The 21,312-nt window shown below is 33.6% G+C and overlaps 1 protein-coding gene across 1 annotated transcript in view; it reads left to right on the forward strand.

Annotated features, from left to right (window-relative positions):
* Positions 1–21,312, forward strand: part of NECTIN3 (nectin cell adhesion molecule 3) — a 125,574-nt gene that overhangs the window by 71,767 nt on the left and 32,495 nt on the right. Inside the window, exons 6-7 of the mRNA XM_019448293.2 lie at positions 889–1,027; positions 3,404–3,488. Of these exons, the coding sequence (XP_019303838.2) occupies positions 889–1,027; positions 3,404–3,488 (224 nt within the window). The remainder of the gene's footprint in view (positions 1–888; positions 1,028–3,403; positions 3,489–21,312) is intronic.

Genomic DNA, 21,312 nt, shown 5'->3' on the forward strand with positions numbered 1-21,312 from the left:
TGTCAAAATAATGCACATAAGGATTGTTTTGTCATATCCATAGTACTTACATTTGAAAATATATAGTTGCAATAGTTTTAGTACATTCCCTTATTTGGATGTTCATAAAATAGGATGACTTAATTTTTCAGTATTGTATGACATGATAATTACTAAATATGTTTTTAAAATCCTTTTTTATAAAATTTATGGTGCAGACTGGGAAAGAGAAATTGGTATTTAGAAATTATGTAGTGTGTTTATATCCAGGGGATAGGGAAGATTCTCCATCTAATTTTGTGGTAGAGACACTGTCTTAAGTGTACTTTGTATTAAATGTTCGTGAATTAAGGGAAATTATCTGCAACAAGTGCTGTTTTTATAATACCTCTATTTAAAAACTTATACAGTGTCATTTTTTGCCATATTTGTTAGATCTGGGATTTTGTGTGTGTGTGTCTTTGGTTTGCCCCTTCTTGAAGGTTTTAGTTTCTTTAGTAGAACTTCTTTTATATTTTACTCGAATAAAAAATGGTAAATGTATATATTGTTGGTTAACTCAAAGAATAATGAAAAAATGTTTTATCTCTTAGAGTAAGAACTTAAAATAGCTTTCATCCTTTTCTCTATCGTTTCTTCTCCAGACATTCTTTGACCATAGAAAATAGATTCACTCGTTGCTATCTGACTGGGGATATTATTTTCATAACTTGAAAAAAAGGAAAGCTGGAGTGCTAAGGTGACATAAGGAAGGAGGGTGTTAGCATAATCCTACAAAAAGTACTGAATCAAATTTGAGGTCCTCTAACAAAGTTCAATCAGTCTTTGCACATTATAGAAATTAGGGTGTGCAAATTCAAGAACTCTTTTTAAAATTGTTTGAAAAGCCTGATTTTTGTTACTTTACAGATGTTCCATTTAAGCAGACCTCCTCCATAGCCGTAGCTGGCGCCGTAATTGGAGCCGTCCTTGCCCTTTTCATCATTGCTATCTTTGTGACTGTGCTGCTGACTCCTCGAAAAAAGAGACCATCCTATCTTGACAAAGTGTAGGTAACTTTTTTGCTTGTGTTCAACATTCAGTATGAGTCAGTCTTTGTATCTATCTTTACGGCTACTCGTATGTAAAATGTCTGAGGGATGAGAGTAAAGATACTGTTAGATCTTTGTGAGCTGACCATGGTTTAATCAGAATGTACTATTTTGGTGTATAGTGTCAAGAGGCTGTTGGAGACAAATATATTAGACATCATTCCAAATGATAACAATGATAAATTATTTTGTCCTGTCTTCTGAATAAAAATGCAGGTCTTTGAAGAACTGTGCTTGAAAGAGAGATTCAAAAAAATCTTAGACGTTTAATTGCATCTCCAGATTGTATATGTCAGTCTTATGTATGGATTGATCTTAACCTTCAGCCGCCAAGAGCTATCAAATACATTGAGTTTTAAAGCTTTTTTTTCTTAAACAATTTTGGTTTTGGTGAATTACAAAGTGTGCAGTTTGTTCACTTAAAGAGTAAGCAATGTTTTGGGCCAATCATTGAGATAGAATTATAAAGCAGATATTACACTTTGCTGTAGAATCAAAAGACAAATGTCCCAATTCATTTAATTCCATCAACAGCTTTGTTGCTTCATCTATGGAATGTGAATAATATTTTCATATTTTTCCTCCTTACCTATAGTTGTGATGAGTAGAATATAATAATGTTTATGAATCATGAAGTTTTATATAAGTGGTAGTATTATGTGCTTATTAATATTTTTATATTAGGAAATAAGTCTGTCTCTCAAAGAATATATTTCTTCTGTCTTCATAAATGCTGTGTGTGTGTGTGTGTGTGTGTGTGTGTGTGTGTGTGTGTGTGCGTGCATGCCTTTCTAATCTGGCACAGTTATAGCATAGATCTTCTTGGATTAGAGACATCTGAGTGTTAGTCTCAGCTCTGTCATGATTAAAGTAGTGGTATGATCAAGGACAAGTCACATCACCTCCATGAGCCTCAGTTTTCTCACCCAAATGGTTGATGGTTCCTTGGAGCTATGACTTTGCTGTGATTTTCATGACATGAAAAGAAATAATTACTTTTAAAGGACTATAAAGTACCTTTTTAGTGCAACACCTATATCACTGGTTCTTTAATGTTCATAGTTATAATAATTTATAGTTCCAATAACTTTTATAGTTCTTTAATATTTCAAGAGTAACTAGCATTTGGTTAACTTTATTTTAGCTCCCAAGTTATGTCAGGCTTTTGTGTAATTTCAAAACATAATCTTTATTTGTTGTTTGAATTCTGTTCATTTAAAATGTTATTTCATGTCCACTGAGAAGCTATTAGACCACAGAGAATTTGTAATTACTTTGGCTTCTATAGATTTCATTCTCTTTATTTTTTACTATAGGTAACATTTTTGTTTGATTTAATAATCATAATTACTGTAAATTAGTTATCTGTGAGCTTCAAAAGTATGAGAATAGATAAAAAAATTATTTCCTAAAATGCAGAGAGCTACAAGATATATTCTATTTGTATTGTGACAACAATGTTTAAATACATGAAAATACAGGTTTTTAAAAATGGGTTATTTTGGCAAAAATACATTCCCTAGGGATGTAATGGCACCTTGGTTTATTTCAGGTGACAAGATTTATAATGGTCTTTAGATTCAGAATCCTAATTTACATGATGAATATTCTAAGAGTGACCATGGCTTTTGAAAATTAGTTTTGATGGGGAACCTTGGTGGCTCAGTCAGTTAAGTGACCAACTTTTGATTTCGGCTGTGATTGTGATCTCACAGTTTGTGGGTTCGAGCCCCACGTTGGGCTCTGCACTGACCGTGTGGAGCCTGCCTGGGATTCTCTCTGCCCCTCCCTTTCTCTCTTTCTCTCTAAAATAAACCAACCAACAGACACACACTTAAAAAATTAGTTTTGAAAGTATTTCAAAAATGTAAAAGTGTTTTCATTATCATTTTAAGATATAATTTTTTAAATTTTATGACATTTTGCCTTCCATTGCACATGTTTGACTATGTTTAATACGATGGTAGGTGTAGTAATATAATAATATAGTGAGATGGAAAAACATGCAATACTTAAGTAAATTGGTCATGGATTAGGTCACTTGCTTAGTAATAATTTTCAAAAAATGCTTCCATTTGAGTTTGCTTCTTCAAACGAATCAATCAGATTAGTTTTAAACATTGGAACCTTTAAAACCTGGTTTTTTCCTCCCTGTATGATAAAATATAACAACTGAATTAAGCATATACACTAATATAAATATTAGTGTGAGGAAAATATCCTCAAAAATTAAGAGAACCTTGATAGCCTCCTCCCCTCCCTTGTTTTTGTTTGTTTGTTTGTTTTGTTTTTGCTAAATGTTGCAATCACATGTTTTAACATTTTTAATGCAGGATCGACCTTCCACCCACACATAAACCACCTCCTATGTATGAAGAACGATCTCCCCCTTTGCCTCAAAAAGACCTTCTATATCAGGTATGTGTTCCTGATTACACTTAAAATAAAATGAAATAAAAAACACTAAGCAATGTATATTATTTGATATTATTTAGTCATTATACGTTAAATGTAGCATAGTAATACATAATCATTTCTCTACAACATTTAAAGCATCAAATTTTGCCTACAAATTGGTAAGAAACGATGGTATAGCCAGTGTAGATAAGACAAATCAACACTTTATTAGGAGTACAGATTTTTACTAAAAGCTTATGCCCAAAGATTTATTGTTAATAGTTTATTGACATGCCTATTCATTGTAAAGTATGCATATTTACATAAAATAAAAGAAAAATCGAATGTCTTTGCTAGGATATGATGAAGAGCTTTTAATCCTTGGAGTATGTATTTCATTTTTGTTTCAGTATACTCAAAATCTAAATTTTAGCGTTCCTTTATTTAGCAACAAAAGGTTTACAATTCCAGTTTAAAGTTCTGGATATGAATATTGGTCCCCATATTACGTTTATGATCATTTTAAATTTTCTTTTGGGATTAGTTTACAATAATTCATGTGAAAGTATCAATTAAATGCGTCTATCTCATATTCTCTACCTAGATTAATAGGCTGTCCTTGGGAAAGTTGAAATCATCGGGTATTTGAATATTTTTATTCTTACTGTTAGTTGTTCTAGTTTTGTTTATTTCCATCTGGCATCCAAGTAACCAATTGGGGCCCTGACCCTATATTGGGGTTTTATTCCCTGTGGAAACATTCTATAATATTTTTCCCCTAAAATATGTTTTTGTCTTCAGCTGGAATAAAGCAAATTGTTTGCCCACCAATTAATTTAATTTGGTGGAAAAATTCCAAGGGAATGTATCTGTTAAGATGTTCTCAGCTTTCCGTGCTCACTTCAGCACAGGTACTAAGATGTTCTTATCTTCTGTGTCTTAGTTGACCACATGTTCAGTCTACTGCCTGAGCATGGGGGCAGGGAGGAGCATTCCCTGGCATGTGCTGGCTCATTGCCAGTGGGCACCAGGTTTGTTGTCTCACACAAGTGTGGGGTCTTTGGGTGAAGACGTGCTATCTTCCCAGACCTCTTGTTTCCATGTAGAGTGTAAGCTCACATCTCTTTTGGCAAAGAAATGAACTTGACAAGTACTGTGAAATGTCAACAAAATATTTAGCTAGAGCTCTTGCTAACTGCTACAGAAAGGCAGCTGTCTTCTTCCCTTCACAAACCTAGTAATTAACCAGAAGATTTCCAGATTAAGTTTTGGGAATTTTTTAAGAACATGGTTAGTAATTTTCTAGGACAACGCTAAGTACGCATAATTTAATTCTTGTCTGTAAAACCAGTTGATTATATAAGTTGTTATTATTTAATATCTTCAAATTAAATATTTACAAAAGCTTATAAATTGGAAAAAAAATATTGGGTTTAGGTCATCATGGGTCCCGGGTTTTAGTTTAAAAAATATGACTTTTGTATCTGTAGTTGTTTCCCAATAAACACAAAAGGAAGATTTTTCTTGGATGATTTGAGTTGACAGTGCTAGAAACTATAGTTTTTAGTGTCCTTGGAATTAGGGAATGCTTCCTGGCTTTTTGAGGTAGAAGCTATGAAGCAGGTGATGAAATTACTCACTTGGTGATTAGAATAATTTGATTTGTAGTAAATTGCATACTCAAAAGCATAAACCTAGGTGGAAATGAAGTTATAGTGGAAAAGTAATGGGAAGTTTAGAAAGAAGATTGATGGGAAAGCACCTGCAATGAATGACAAACATTGGACTTTGGGAGTCGGAGACTATGTGGTAACATTGTGACTTTTTCCTCATCTGTGAAATTGAGCAGGTAAAAAATGTGACTGTTTGTTTCCGTCTTCTAGCTATAAAACTGATTCTACAAACTATTGCCGAGGGTGAACTGGTTGCTGTAATTTTGCTTAAGAGAGTTAGAACTTGAATTGGAGATGAAATAACTCCCAATTCTATAAAGCTTTTAAGAATAATTTCGGCTGGGGCACCTGAGTGGCTCAGCCATTAAGCATCTGACTCTTGATTTGGGCGTAGGTCATGATCTCACAGTCATGAGACTGAGCCCTGCATCGAGCTCTGAGCTAAGTGTGGAGCCTGCTTAAAAGATTCTCCCTCCCTCTCTCTCTGCCCTTACCCCACTCATGCGCATGCGCTCTCTCTCAAAAACAAAACAAAACAAAAATCTTTAAAAAAAAATAATTTAGGCTAAACTCATTATCCATCAGATAACTTGTTATGATTCACGCAATATAATGTCTATATGTTAATTTATGTGGCTGTTTGTGTTTTAATTAATGCTGTGATATCAAAATGTAAAATACACAGAGCCGTGTCCTGGTTACCAAGAAATCTGTAAGTGTGTAATTACTATCTGATCAGTTTCATACAGTGATAGCATGTTGCAATACTAAATGCCTTGCGAATGTTCCACTTCTCTGGGTGTCTTGTCTGCTTCAAGGTGATGAGGTAATTCCTGCTTGAAGTCATTAGCCCCCAGCCTTCCCAAACAGGCCTAGTGACCTAGTCACCTAGGCCAGGCTCCCAAATGCCTCCATGGCTTAAAGGAAGACAGTCTCATTTATTCTACCCATCAGTGTTCTACTCTTGGGAAACCACAGAAAGAGACACCTCCTTGGTACCCACATTTGTACACCTTGTGTTGCTTTTGTGGTAATAGTACCACCACTCATCCTGGGGAAGGTTTCCTTTCAATGTATGTTAGGAGAATGAGGCCTGGTATTGTGAAGAGGCAGTGTCCTTGGGTGGGAACCGTTACTGCAGAGAAGATGCATGGAGGCATGCATAAGTATGAGGGAAATAAAAAAGAATGTCTTGCCTGAAGCAAGGAGTAATTGAGAAATATCACCAGCTTGTCATGTATTAGGTAATAATCCTGCAGAAGTTGAGTCTTCATTTGGGAAAGAAATATTAATTAATGGCTTTAAAGTATATTTTACCTTTTCATTATGTTTTATGAACATTATACAGGTAATCCATAAGTATGTTCTTAGAACAACAAAAACAAATACTACAGAAATTTATAGTCAGCTGTGAAAGTTCTTTTTTATTACTCCATCACCAAGTATATAATTTCCTTCTCCAGCTATCACCATTGTTACGAATTTAAATATTCTCCCAGACTTTTTTCCATGAATTTATTTTCATGGGTGTATCATCCATATTTACATTTATAGCTAGGTTTGTTTTGCCTTTTTTTTTTTTAAAACACAAATGTGATCATAGAATACATAGTGGTCTAGAAATTGCTTTCCCACTGTATTATAGACCAGTATTTTTCAGAGTGGCCAGTGTTGTTTATAGTTGTAGGGGGCTCCTTTATCTCATTCAGCTTCAAATCCAGTATGAAACACTGAACACTGATATAAAATTTCTTTGTATTAAAGAATTTTGGACAACACTTAGTGTTCTATGAATAATGCTGTATTTTAGCCTTGTTTTGGGAGAGTTGTGTACTCTGATGTGAAAAAAATATTTCCCAAACCAACTAAAATGATCAAGGGATCATTTTCAGGAAGAAATATGTAACTAATACAGTTTGATTTCTGACATGGAAAAAATCTGGATGTAAACGTAAATCTTTTAGAATGCTCTGTGGTTCAGCCTAAAATAACATTTATTCTTGGAAAGTTAAGTCTAGTAGATTGTGTGAAATAGATACTATTACTTGACTTTACTGAGGATAATAGGATTTCATTCAAGCAAAAATATTATAGGGAATGTGGCTCTTGAAGTTATTTTCACAATGCTGACATATTATTGAAAGCTTTTAATCTCTTGAAATATCATGAGATTTTTTTTTTTTACCCCTTGATAGCCACATTTGCAGAACTAACCATCAGTCAGATTACTTTGGTAAATTTTTAATTTTAGCAACCTTGAAAATGTTTTATGAACAGTATTTCAGGTGTTGGAATACACTGATCAATTTTCATGATTTAAGAAATTTGTCTTATATACACATATAAGTATGTGTGCATGTGTCTTAATATTCTGTGTTATTAAATGGTATATATGCATAAGTACTTGTGTAACTGAATTTTAGGCTGAACTTAGCTGCCTTTATTGTGGAACACCATTTTGACTTAAAAGAATGGCTAACAAACCATGGTCATTTAGGCTTGAGTAATTTTGCAGATATTTTCTCACAAATCAATGAACTGAACCTGTCGCTCAAGGCAAACAACTAACAGTATTTGTTGCCAATGAAAAATTTGAGGTTCCAAGTAAAAATTATAATTTTTATAAAACTTATATCTGTAACCATGGGATTGATATTAGTGGTGAAATTAATGAATGTTGTTTTTTATACTGAATAATGAAAAGTACCAATGTTTGGAATAGCTGTGTAACTTAGTGAACTAATAGTTTCCAAATGACCAATGTATGCTGTTATAATCATGCATGCATAAAATATCCAAAGTATAAGATAAACGTATGGATTTTCATATAGGAGAGTATGAAAAGTTTCAGATAGCAACTAGCAACTAACCTTAAGAAACTTCCTGTTGTTGAGTTTTGGTATAGTATCAAAGAATTTTCTCAATTATCTTAAAGAAGTATTGAAGTGTCTCTCCCCTTTCTAGCAGTGTATCTGTGTGAGGCCATTTTTTCTTCATGCATTTCAACCAAACAACCTATTGCAACAGATTAAATGCTATAGCAGATATGAAAATCAAGCTTTCTTCTTTTGACTCAGATATGAAAAAGATTTGCAAAATGTAAAAAAGTATAATAAAATGCCACTCTTCTCGCTTATCTTTGTTCTGGAAAACATGGTTATTTGCTCACGTAAAAGATGCTATTTGTATCATATTATTATTCTGTTTAAATGAATTAAATATTTTAAAAAATTTCATAGTTTGGGGGACCCCTGGGTGGCTCAGTCGGTTGAGCGTCCAAATTCGGCTCAGGTCATGATCTCGCGGTTTGTGAGTTCGAGCCCCGCGTCGGGCTCTGTGTTGACAGCTCAGAGCCTGGAGCCTGTTTCAGATTCTGTCTCTCCCTCTCTCTCTGACCCTCCCCCGTTCATGCTGTGTCTCTCTCTGTCTCAAAAATAAATAAATGTTAATAAAAAAAAATTTTTTTTTTAATTTCATAGTTTGGGGCACCTGGGTGGCTCAGTGGGTTAAGCAGCCGACTTCAGCTCAGGTCATGATCTCACAGTTCGTGAGTTCGCGCTCCGTGTCAGGCTCTGTGCTGACAGCTCGGAGCCTGGAGCCTGCTTTGGACTCTGTGTCTCCCTCTCTTTCTGCCTCTACCATGCATTCTTTGTCTCTCTCTCTCTTTCTCTCTCAACATAAGTAAACATTAAAATGTTTTTTTTAAGTTCATAGTTTTAATATTTAAGATGATAAATATAGTTAGCTCTTACCCATGTAAATGAAAGTACTTTGGGTTCTCAAAATTTTAAAGTATAGAGGGATCCTGAGGCCCCAAATTTGAGAACCTCTACTGTAGACCTTAAGCGATGTAAAGGCAAGGATCATGTTTCCCTTGCTTAGTACTATAGTCCCAGTCCATAACACCTTGCTTGGCACGTTGTAGTTACTGAACAAAATCTTTTTGAATGAATAAATGGAAGAATCAAACACCTCTTTATATTCTTCTCAGTCTGTGATCATGTTTGTGTTACAAATTCTAGAATAACCCTATCCCAGAGACATAATTATGTTCCAGTATATTTAATGTCAGTATATCTAATATCAGTGTACCAGATATCAATATAGCATGTATGAAAAATAACAGGAACAAGAGACTCTATAGCAATATTCTAAAATATTAACAATGATTATGTATTAGACTTCTCCATGAATATTATGTCTTATGTTATATTTTTCTGTAGTTTCTAATTTTTCTGCAGTGCTTTTTCTCCCCTCTGTCAGTGACCTTTTAGCATAAAAAAATAGAGATCTGTTGAAACCTGAATTACTAACCTGGAATATTGTTAATCAGTCAAACCAGTTATGGTAATACTCCAGCAGAATTTACTGTCTTGGGAAATTAAGATTTTTTCCCCCAATAATTCACTATGATATATCACATTCTTTAGTAAATTTTTATAAATGCTTATGGCAGAGTGTTGGTAGGAAAGAGTGTTCCTATTTATTTTTTGAGTACATAATGCAAAAAAAAAAAAAAAATGTAAAAGGGTATTTTCTAAAGTCTCCCTCCCATTCCCATTCCTGTTTACCCTACACCTCCTACAGAAAATCACTTTTATACATTTCTTGTTTGACTTAATAAGGTTTGTTTAAGCATAGACAGGGAAACATACATGCACACATTTTTTTTTCTTGTATAAAAGGTAGCTGTATGTACTGTTAAATATTTTGCCATTCCTCCTAAGATATACTGAAGATCTTTTTTATTGGGATGCAGAGCATTCTCATTCTTTTTTATGTCTACAGAAGATTCTAATTTGCATATATTACAGTTTGTAGTGTCAAAATATTTTAATAAACCAATAATGCTGCAATGAATAGCTTTATATATATGATATTTTGTATCTACCCAAGTATAATCTTCAGTATAAATTTTTTAGAATTGGTCTTGCTGTATCAAATAGTAAATGTGTTTATACTTTTGATAGATAGTGTCAAATTATCCTCTATAAATATTATACTATTTTGTACTCCAATCAGTAATGCTTGAAAGTGCCTGTTTCTCCACATCCTTACCAACAGCATATGTATTCCACTTGAGTATTGGTGATCTGATAGGTAAAAAAAATGTGTGTATATGTAAAATTATAATTTTGCACTCTCATTATTAGTGAGTTTTATCATCTTTTCAAGTGTCAAAAAAGCCATTTTTTTCCTGCAAACTCTCATTCTTTTGTGTGCTTATTGAACAAAATTATGACCATTTAAACATTTTATAAGTAGATATGAAACTTTTTTCTTTTAATTCCAGGATGAGTAGTATATATACATTGCTTCTTGATATCTAAATTTGTGGTACAGAAAGTTTAGGAAGATGAATCTTATATTTCCATTGACTTATATTATAAAATGGGATAAAAATGAAAAGTTGTTCTGACTAGAGCAAATGTTATCAAACTGTGGTTTTAGAAACATGGTGGTCCTACTTGTTAGCAAGTTCTAGAGTTGGATATGTCCTCCAGGTATCTTAATTGCTACCAATCATGCCATATTTCATTTAAGGCTTTTTTGAACCTGTCCACCTACTACTACTGTATAGTTTTAGACATTTTCATTACTTCCTTTCAAAACTCATCTTTCTGATACATAACTGCCATTTTGCAATATTTTTTAATAAGCTGCTTTTGTTAATTATCATCGATGGTCTGATTTTCTCCCGGATCTCAATATTTTAACATATATTCAGATGCTACCAATAGCTATAGGCTTTGGAGTCAGGGAGAAGGAAGGGAGAAAGATGACAGAAGAATTAACATTTTTCATCCAAATTAGAGAAAACTATATGACGGAGTGGACTGCTTCAAGTAAATGAATACTGAGTATTTCCTAGCATTGTTTTGCCCTTGAGTAGCAAAATGTTTACTTGCATATTGCCTCCAGTTAATAGATAGTGGCAGTTATTGAGACAAGTAGTCAAAGAATTGTAGGGCCGTGTTCTCGTCTGTGAAGGCACAAAGTTTTGTGATCAACAAAGCTCAGATGAAATAATGACATAAACTAATCATATTGAAATAATATATTCAAAGGAAATATAGGTGCAACATTTGAAGTATAAAGGATTGATATTTTTACTAAAAACTCTTACTAATCACTCTTATAAATGAGAAAAAGATAAACCTACTTTTAAGATTTTATGGGGATTAATAAATTACCATATGCTGCATCCTTAGACCATAGAACCTTAGAACATGCCTGACACATAGTAAGTACTATGTGTTTGCTGTTATTAAAAAAGAAACTAATTCTTTTTTTTTTAATTTTTTTAAAGTTTATTTAATTTTGAGAGAGAGGGAGAGACAGAGCAGGAGTAGGGGAGGGGCAGAGAGAGAGAGGGAGACACAGAATCTGAAGCAGGCTCCAGGCTCTGAGCTGTCAGCACAGAGCCTAATGCAGGGCTCGAACTCATGAGCCACGAGATCATGACCTGAGCTGAAGTCGGCCACTTAATTGACTGAGCCACCCAGGCGCCCCCAAAGAAGGAAACTGTAATTCTTAATAAAAATATTAAAGAGATACTGCTTCTCAGCCTTTTGGCTAAGATCAAGTGTAAAAATATTAAAGAGATCAAGCAGTGAAATTATTTCAGAAGAAGAATAAAACTAATAGTACCTGATTCATGAAAATTCAGCATATTTTTCTTTTGGAAATTATTATACTTTTATTATAAATTTAGTAGACTTAAAGTGAAATTAAAAAGTATGGTGTCTATATGTTTTGATTCATAGTTCTATTTTATTTTTTCTCTGTCACTCATTTATCAAACCAGTATTTCTTGAGTACTTCTTATGTGCCAGTACTGGGAATACTAGTTAATAAGACAGATGAAACAATTATTACCTTTATGGAGCTTATATTTTAGTGACAAATAGACAAAGCCTATGATGACATATTTTTTCCCTTATTTATTTATTAAAAAAAAACATTTTTTTAATGTTTATTTATTTTTGAGGTAGAGACAGACTGTGAGCAGGGGAGAGGCAGAGAAAGGGAGACGCAGAATCCTAAGCAAGTTCCAGGCTCTGAGCTGTCAGCACAGAGCCCCATGCAGGGCTCGAACTTACGAATCGCGAGATCATGACCTGAGCCGAAGTCAGAGGCTTAACTGACTGAGCCACCCAGGCACCCTTCTTTTTTCCCTTTTTTCAAAAGAACTTTATTAAAATTTATTAGCTTTATAATTGGTATAAAACAGACTGCATATATTTAAAGTGTGAGTTTGATACATTTTACATATAATACATAAACACAGTACACAAATATGCATACATATACACAGACTGGGAAAACATCACCACAATCAAGAAAATGGATTTATCCATCATTTTCAAAAGTTTACTGATGCCCCTTTATAATCTTTCCCTCTCTTCATTCCCCTGTTGCCTTTCCACCTCCCCAAGGACCCAACCACTCATCTACTTTCTGTCTCTATGTATTAATTTACATGTTCTTGAATTTTATGTAATAGAATCATACGGTATGTTTGTATGTTTGGTGTCACTTCTTTCACTCCCCACAATGATTTTGATTTCTGGTTCCTTCATGTGTTGATCAGTAGTTTATTCCTTTTAAACAGGTATACCTTATAGGCATACTACATTTTATTTACATTTACCTATTGATGGGCATTTGCATTGTTTCCATTTTTTGACTATTATAAGCAATGCCTCTATGAATACTTACGTATAAGTCTTTGTGTAAATACACGTTTTCATCTCTCTTGAGTAAACATCTAGGTGTGGAACAGATGGGTCATATGGTAATTGTAGCTTAAAAAGTATAATTTAAGAAAATGCCAAATTGTCATCCTAAGTAGTTTTACCATTTGTGTTCCCACAAGCAGTGTATGAGTTCCTCCATACCCTCACCACCATATGTTATGATCAGACTTTAAAAATGTTAGATGTTCTAATAGGTGTGTGGTGTATTTCATTAGGATTTTAATTTGTATTTCCTCCCTAGTTATTCGTATGTGGAACTTTTTTTTTTTTTTTTAATTGCTGATTTGTCATCCATTTAGCTTCTTTGGTGAAATCTCTCTTCAAATATTTGCTCATTTTTTTATTGGATCATTTTCTTATTGTTGAATTTTGAGAGTTCTTTCTATATTTTGTATTACGGACTGCATGTTTTTGTCCCCCTAAAATTCATATGTTGAAACCCTAACCCCCAGTGTGATGGTATTTGGAGGTGCGGCCTTGGGGAGGTTTTAGGTAATGAGAACCCTCATGATGGGGTTAGTGCCTCATAGGAGGAGATAAGAGGAGAGCTTATTTCTTTCTCTGCTCTCTGGTATGTGAGGATAAAAGACAGTCATCTGCAAACTAGGAAGAGAGCCTTCACCAAGAACTAAAATCTCACACAGCCTAGAACTGTGTGAAAGAAATGTTCTTTAAACCACTTAATAAACATGGTAAGTTGTTACAGCAGCCTGAGTGGCATAAGACAGTTTTACAAGTCTTTTGTCAGATATGTGATTTGGAAATATTTTCCACCATTCTCACGCTTGGTATTCTCTTAACTGATTTTTGAAGATAAAAGTTCTTAATTTTGATCAAGTCAATATTTATGCAATGACAATGTGATACCATGCTTTCTCTCTGCAATGGGGTAGAGGAGGTAATACTTCCTTTTTTTTTTAGTTGTTATTAAGATAGTTAAAATATTTTTATGATACATTACTTTATTTTTCCTGTATAAACTTCATCATCAATTAGAACATTTATTGAATTAATTTAAAGATAGTAGTTTTCCTTGGTCACTAGAGTTCCTTCAGTAGCTAGTATCTTCAGGATACATACATAGTATGAGCAATTCTCATCTCAGGAATGTGGAAACTAGGAAGACTTGGCTCCTCTAATAGTATTTCATGGCCCATAGCACCTAAGTAGCCATTATCTTTTTATATATTCTCTTCATCTCTGTATTAAACAGTAATTATCACAGATGCTTGATAAAAATTTTTAAATGGGGCATAAGTGGTCCATGAAAGAAAAATACTTTAGAGTCATGCTTGCTGTTAACTTATTTTTAGTAGAATCAAATGGGACCTAACAATATTATAATTAAGAACGTTGTGATGCAGTTACTTTGACTTGCTGTAAATTGTAGAAATACTGTTTATTTTAGAATTACTATATACATGTAAACCGGCACTGATCTGGAAAACCTGGATTGAGGATTTCTAAGTGATAAAGATTCTGAGTTTAATTACATTTGGCATTTTTAATGGCATCACTAGCTATCAGTGTATTAATTATGCAATTTTTCAGAAAGGACTTGAAAACTTCTGACCTTGATTCTCATTGCTGTCTGTTTCTGATTTGTAGCTGAACTGCCTGAGTTAGGACTGTATTTAAGAAAGGAAAACAAAAACGAAAAACTGAGGTATATAGTAATACCCTCAGAGCTATTTCTAATACAGACTGAATTACTTTATGCAGTTTAAATGATCAAAAAGAACTGGCTTCATTCTAGTCACCAATATTCAATACCAAAAAAAGGAAAAAAAAGTAGATGGTTAAAATAAAAGAATTAAAATGTTGTCCTTTTAAGATATTCTGAGCAATCCAGGAGGGGAGAACATCTAATTCACACCTTTTCATAGAACTTTATAGTATAATTCCACTTGGTTCTTTCTATGTTATAAACATCTCATCTTCTTTCTTCCTTTTGAATCCTTAGCGCTGAGTTTTAAGAACTGATTCCTTATAAAAATTATATGCTCACTATCTGTGCTTAAATACGTGTATTTGTGGTTCTCCCATTATTTTACTTTCCTAATTATAAGCTCTTGAGAATTGAAAACCATGATTACTGTTGTCTTTGTAACCTTTCTTGAGATCTAATAAACTCTGTACAGGGGCTATTCAGTAATTGTTGAGTTGTGATAGTGAACTTGTTTATGAAATCAGTTTCCCAGGCTAGCTGAGGACAATTGCAGGAATCTGGGGGGAAAAAGGGAAGATACCATAATCTATATACAGTGTCACCTCATCCTTTTGCCTGTAGAACACCTAGAAAATTTATTTTAAACAGCTTAAAAATTTTATAGCCAGTTCATCATTATTTTTGAGCAAAATATGTAACAAGGTACCAATCTGTAGTATCTTAGCATTTCCAAAAAAGTATCACTATTAATTCATAGTAATTAGAAATGAGCTTTAACTTTCTAATGTTACCACCAAAATATTTTTAAAGCACCTAATAAACCATGTTGAAGTCTGAAGCATTAACTCAGATGTAATGCTAAACTTTGGGGGGAAAAACTCTTAATGGCTCAATGCTACTTGGGAACTCAGGCAAAAAGGTATTATCCTAACCATTAATTTACTTAATTTTTTTTCTTGGTTTATAAAGAATTAACTTTAGACTATTCGTACTTGAGATATAATCAGAACATGAAATCTTGAGTGGTTTATTTGAGACCTGTGTTAAATTCATACTGCCATCAGGGAACTATAAGTCTTAATTAGGGGTGACTCTTGATTGATTCATGAGTTAAGTAGAAGTAAAAGAACTGTTGAAGTTAAATGCATTAATCTGAGTACTGTGAAATTTCCTCCCAAAGTTTAGAGGACCTAATAGTTACCTTTATTTAAAAGCTCATGATTTCCTTTATTGGAAGTGATTCGTTTTTAAATATAGAAGTCAGGATAGAGACCTAAGTTATTTCAGTTTAGCTTAGTTTAGTTTTTTATTCACTCATTTTTTTTTTTCTTTAAAGAGAGCAAGAAAAAGCACTTCTAATAGGGAGCAGGGGAGAGGGGCAGAGGGAGAGAGAATCCCAAGCAGGCTCCGTGCTCAGCATGGAGCACTATGTAGGGCTCATCCCATGACCCTGGGATCATGACCTGACCCAAAATCAAGAGGTGGTTGTTCAACCAGCTGAGCCTTCTAGGCACCCCAGAAGTGTGTTATTTAAATATTCAGAGCAAAGCAACTAAGTTATTTTCAGAGACTAGACTTTTTCATTACTTGTGAATTAAATTTTATATGGACATTATCAATCTAATTTTACTTTGAATTTGGCTACTTAGTCTTGATTTTAGTGCTGCCCAATTTTTTTTGAAGTACTTTTGATACGTTGCACATAAAAAATTGGCAAAAGCTCCATATGGACTTTGGAGAGAATAATGTAAATGCTATATTATTTAAGTTAAGTGTTACCCCTATGCCTAAGCTTACAATGTTCATTCATTCATTCAGTGAATTATGGTAAGCACTACTGAGTGATTTTTTTTTCCTGTTTTTTAGACTCTTCCTTTAAAGTAGATTCAATTATGGGAGTCCTTGGTTAAATTAAGCTGACTTAAATGGAAAGTTGCTTTAGGCAGCTACCTTCATATTGTGATGTGTGCAATGCCAGTGAGGCCTCGATGCCTGCCACATTCTTGACTTCCCAGCAGAGAATAATAATGGAGATTAATAATAGAGGCTAATTTACTAATATCTGTTACTACCCATTTGACATGAAAAAACTATGGGGAGACTCTCTCAGGCTATTGATTATTATCAAAACTATGTATTGGCATAGCAGTATATACCAGAATTTCCAGGATGATCTTGATTTCACACATATGTGCCCTAATGTCAGTATGTAAGTGCACCTGTTCCAATTTTGAGGCTGCCGTTGGTCTGAGAGATTTCCCTAGTACATGTGACAGCTCTGTTATTCCCGGCCTTTTCTCCAGTTCTTTAATAGCCTCCTTCTCCATTCCTGATCATTACAATTCAAAGTGCTTTCTTCCCATAATCAAAATGGCTTTTACATCTTAACCTCCTCTAAAAATTCTTCCTGAGCTAATAAGAATATTTAATTTAGAATAAAATATACCAATGTGAACTACAGTAAAAGTACTTGTATTGTGATAGTCACTTTCCAAAGTATAATTGGAGACAGTAATCTTATTTGGAGAACTCTAAGAAATGGAGGGTAACCCGGGTTCTAATTTTGTGATTTGCTATGAATTACTTATTTAATATTTTTTTATTCTGTTTCATAAAATGGTAGAGTAGTGTCATGCAGGGAGCAAGAATTCCTGTCCCCTCAAAGGTCCTTGTAGCTGGACTAAGAATCAAATTGACATGAGACAGATTAACAGGAGAAAATAAAATTTAATAGCATACATGTGAGGAGTCTACACAGACATGGAAATTCCAAAGATAGGCAAAATGAGGTATATATGTCATCTGAACTAAGGAGAGAAGGGGATAGGGATCTGCGACTTGAAAGGGAAGAAATGCAATTTACAGGAAGATGAGAAAGAGTTAATGTTTGGTAAACAAATATTTGCCCTGCCGTATAGATGGGTTAACCATACAACATGTATCTCTGGTAGTAACTCCTATTCTGGAAAAACTGTGCAATTTAGATTCTTTTATTATGTAGTTAAGGGAGGGGCAAAGGTTTCTCATGAGCTCAGGGGGTCGTGATTGCCTTCAGCTCATAGTAACCCACATGCCAAAATGGCCCATCTCAGGACAGCCTCCTCTCCACCCCTACGCTAGAAAACAGCATAAGATATTTTTAGGAAAAACTAAAAATGAGTAATTGATCACTTCACTTAAAACCAGTTCATTTCATGACAGGTTTACTGAATATTTAACATAATTTTGATTGCTTTTGAATCTAGCCAGATATCTTAGATACAATTAGAAAGAAAATTTTCATTAAAATATAAATTTATGTTTGAAACCTCTTAAATTTGAAGAATGCATGTTTCGACAAACTAAATGTTTCTAAAGAGTTGATTGGTTAAAAAAAAAGAACTTCTGGATAAAACACAGGCCATATATTTTTTTTAAAAATGCAACAAGCTAGAAATCAGAAACACTAACTTCAGTTCAACATGCTTATTGTTTTAGACATCTTTAAAATGCCAAAAATTAAGAAATTTTAAAAAACCTGGTGGAAAAACATTCAGAAGAGTTTGGGTAGTCAAGACCACAGTTTATCCTTGATTGAGTTAACTTTAGTCATTTGACCTACAGCCACTAAATTACTCTATTTTCTTATATATGAGTATGGGAATCTTTCACCCAGTCTGTCTTGGCAACTTGTCAGATAACTTTCCATAGTTACAAGCTACCATAGTACAAATTTCCTGTTCCCAGGCATTATAATAAACAGAATTACCACTTTCTTTCCCCAGAGACACGTTTTCACCACTGGTTTGGTTTAGCTTGGTTGTGGCATGATTCTAATTCTTTTTTTTTTTGATTCTTTGGCACATATTTTCAACCAAGATATCTGTTCCCTCAGTTTCATGTACAATAATCTTCCTTTGTTTGCTTTACTGATTTTGCATAATTAGAAATATGTGCAAGGCAAGCAATTAGCCTATTGTTGACTTCATATGTTTTGGTTTTGTTTTTTTTTTTTTAATATATTGTTTGCTGCTATTGGAGAATCTAATTCTAAGAAGAAATAAGCCCCAAAGTGGCATGTGTTTCATTGGGCACATGAAAAGTTTAATCTTCTACTTCAGGCTAAGCAGCATTTTATTATTGAGGAATTAATAAGACTCGTTGTTGTTGGGAAAGTGATGGGGAACTTATCTGGAGTGGCACTTTAGTTTGAATCATTGATGCCTTACAAATATTTTTTTTTAAGTAATTAGTCCTATGAGAGTCATTTCCATATTTACAGACAACTCACTTTCCTTATCTTTGTGTGCTGATTACTAGCACATACATGTGTAGCACAGGATCGTACCTTATGATGAATTCTTTTAGGTCTACTTGTTGTTTTGAGACCCAGCTTGAGTTTGTTCAGGAGAGAAAATTTTTCTTACCTTCAAGATTCTTCTAGTTGAACTAAGAATTAAATTGACTTAAGACAGATTCACAGGAGAAAATCAAATTTAATTTTGTATGTACAGGGAATCCATACCGACATGAAATTACAAAGACAGTCAGCCAACATGAGGTGTATGGGTCATTCTCAACTAAGGAGAAGCAGGGAGGGGTTTGGAACTTAAGAGGGAAGGAAAGCAATTCATAGGAAGATGAAAAAGAGTTTGGTAAAATGTTTGGTAAACACATGTGTGTTGGGCCACTCAGAAACCATGGGACATAGAGGACTTGGATCAAACAGGCCTTGCTAGGTTCCTCCCTGTCTACCACACCTAGTTCCTATTCTAATGTAGGAATATATGGTGACAGCTCTCTTTCTGGAGTAGGTTCTCTATCTCAGTTCTTTTCAGGCAGCTGGGAGTGACTAGGACAGTAAAGTTTTCTTCCTGCATCTTCTGGGCCTTGATTGTTTTCAGTTCAAAATAATCTGCATCCAAAATGGCACATTTTTGGGCAGCCTACCCTTGGCCCCAAGTTCATTTAGCATTTCTATGATTGCATATTGCTTCTCTGCTTTTGTTTTTTTTTCCACAGAGCTAACCTCCATGATTATCTCCTATTGTTCAATTGATTTGGGGAGTGTAATTTCTCTTTGTAGTTTCAGAAAACAGCTAGGACCAGAAGGTGATAGGAACATAGATTTGAATACTCAGTGTAAAGAAGATCTTTCCAATAATTAGGTCTATCTGATAATGGGCTGATACCTCAAGATGCCATATATATTTCCTAACTGGCCTTGTCTAAAGGACTCAGCTATTGTCTTTCATTGTTATGTTATAAGATACATTTCTGCACTGTGAATAAAGTTTAATTTTAACACCTCTTCTAGTCTTTTCTCTTTACTCTTTTTACCCCTAAAAAAATAATACAGGTGGTAGATTAAAAACTAACATTGCTGTTCCTTGGGACCAATGTTCGACATAGGTATCTTAATGTGATTCTAAGTACAATATTTAAATATATAATTGATTAGTTAGCTAATGAGTTATTAAAAGCACACATGTTAGAGGTAACCAACTCTCTTCTATACATGTTTTCGAGTATAATTACAAGGTCTATTGGTATTTCCAGATATTATTGAGTCTTTGTGAAAAGCAGTTTGACACAAGCAAAAATTACTTTAAAATGTTTCTTTTACCTTTTGTTTTTTAAAGAAGAAAAACGTGTTTCTTCTGTAAATGCAAATTATACATTGTTTTATGGTTGGTTTATAATTATAACTGTTCGCATAGATACTAAAGCTTGAAATACACTTTGAATGATATCTCTACAGCAGCTGTAACTACAATGAAAATTAGATGAGATCTAAAACTTGCTAACTGCAGAATATTTCATGCATATAAGTAACTTTGGAAGAATGAGAATTGTTAAAGGTCTTTAAAAGGAAATACTTAGCTTTATAATGATTCCTATTCTAAATTCATTGGCACTTACAAAAGGTAATAATCTCAGTTTCAAATGTTTGGTGGGCAGTAATTATTTAGGTTATCAATCCTGTTTATTAAAAGAAATGCCATGTAAATGTATTTGTTTGAAACATTTTAAATGCCTTATTACTGAGGTATGTGTTCCCATGGAAACCACAAATATCCCTTTAGAAAAGTGATATAAAATAGTGGCTTTACTTTTAAGTAGAATGTTAGAAACCGCAGGCTCTATTCAAGGAAAGGTAGCTACAAAGTTGAAAATTTTACTGTGGTTATATACTGCTGAGATATGAACTGCATATAAAACCGTATAATCAACCATATGTGCATGTGCACACACACGTACCAAACATATGAATGGTACTAGAACACAAAAACATGGAACATAAAAGAATAAAAAGTGATCAGTTAAAACTCATTAAAGTTAAAAATGTTTGATCTTCTAAAGATACCATTAAGAAGACAAAGGAAAACCACAGACTGGGGGAAAATATTTACGACACATATATGAGACAAAGGAATTGTATCCAGAATAAAGAAGTCTTGCAATTCAATAACAGGAAGACAACAACCCAATTAAAAAAAAAAAAATGGACAGAAGATTTGTATAGACTTTTCATCAAAAAGATATGCTAATGGACAATTAACATAGGAAAAGATGCTCAGCATCATTAGTACTCAGAGAAATACAGATTAAAACACAGTAAAATGTCATTATACTCCCATTAGATTGGCCAAAATTAAAAAGACTGTACTAAGTGTTGCCATTATAATTAATAATTCCTACTTTTATAAGTCTTTTATATTTAATTATATAAAAGCAATTTATACTTAAATTATTTTCCGTTT

This window comes from Panthera pardus, unplaced genomic scaffold, assembly GCF_024362965.1.
Source record: "Panthera pardus isolate Hobbes unplaced genomic scaffold, ASM2436296v1 HiC_scaffold_16, whole genome shotgun sequence".
In the NCBI taxonomy this organism is placed as follows: Eukaryota; Metazoa; Chordata; class Mammalia; order Carnivora; family Felidae; genus Panthera; species Panthera pardus.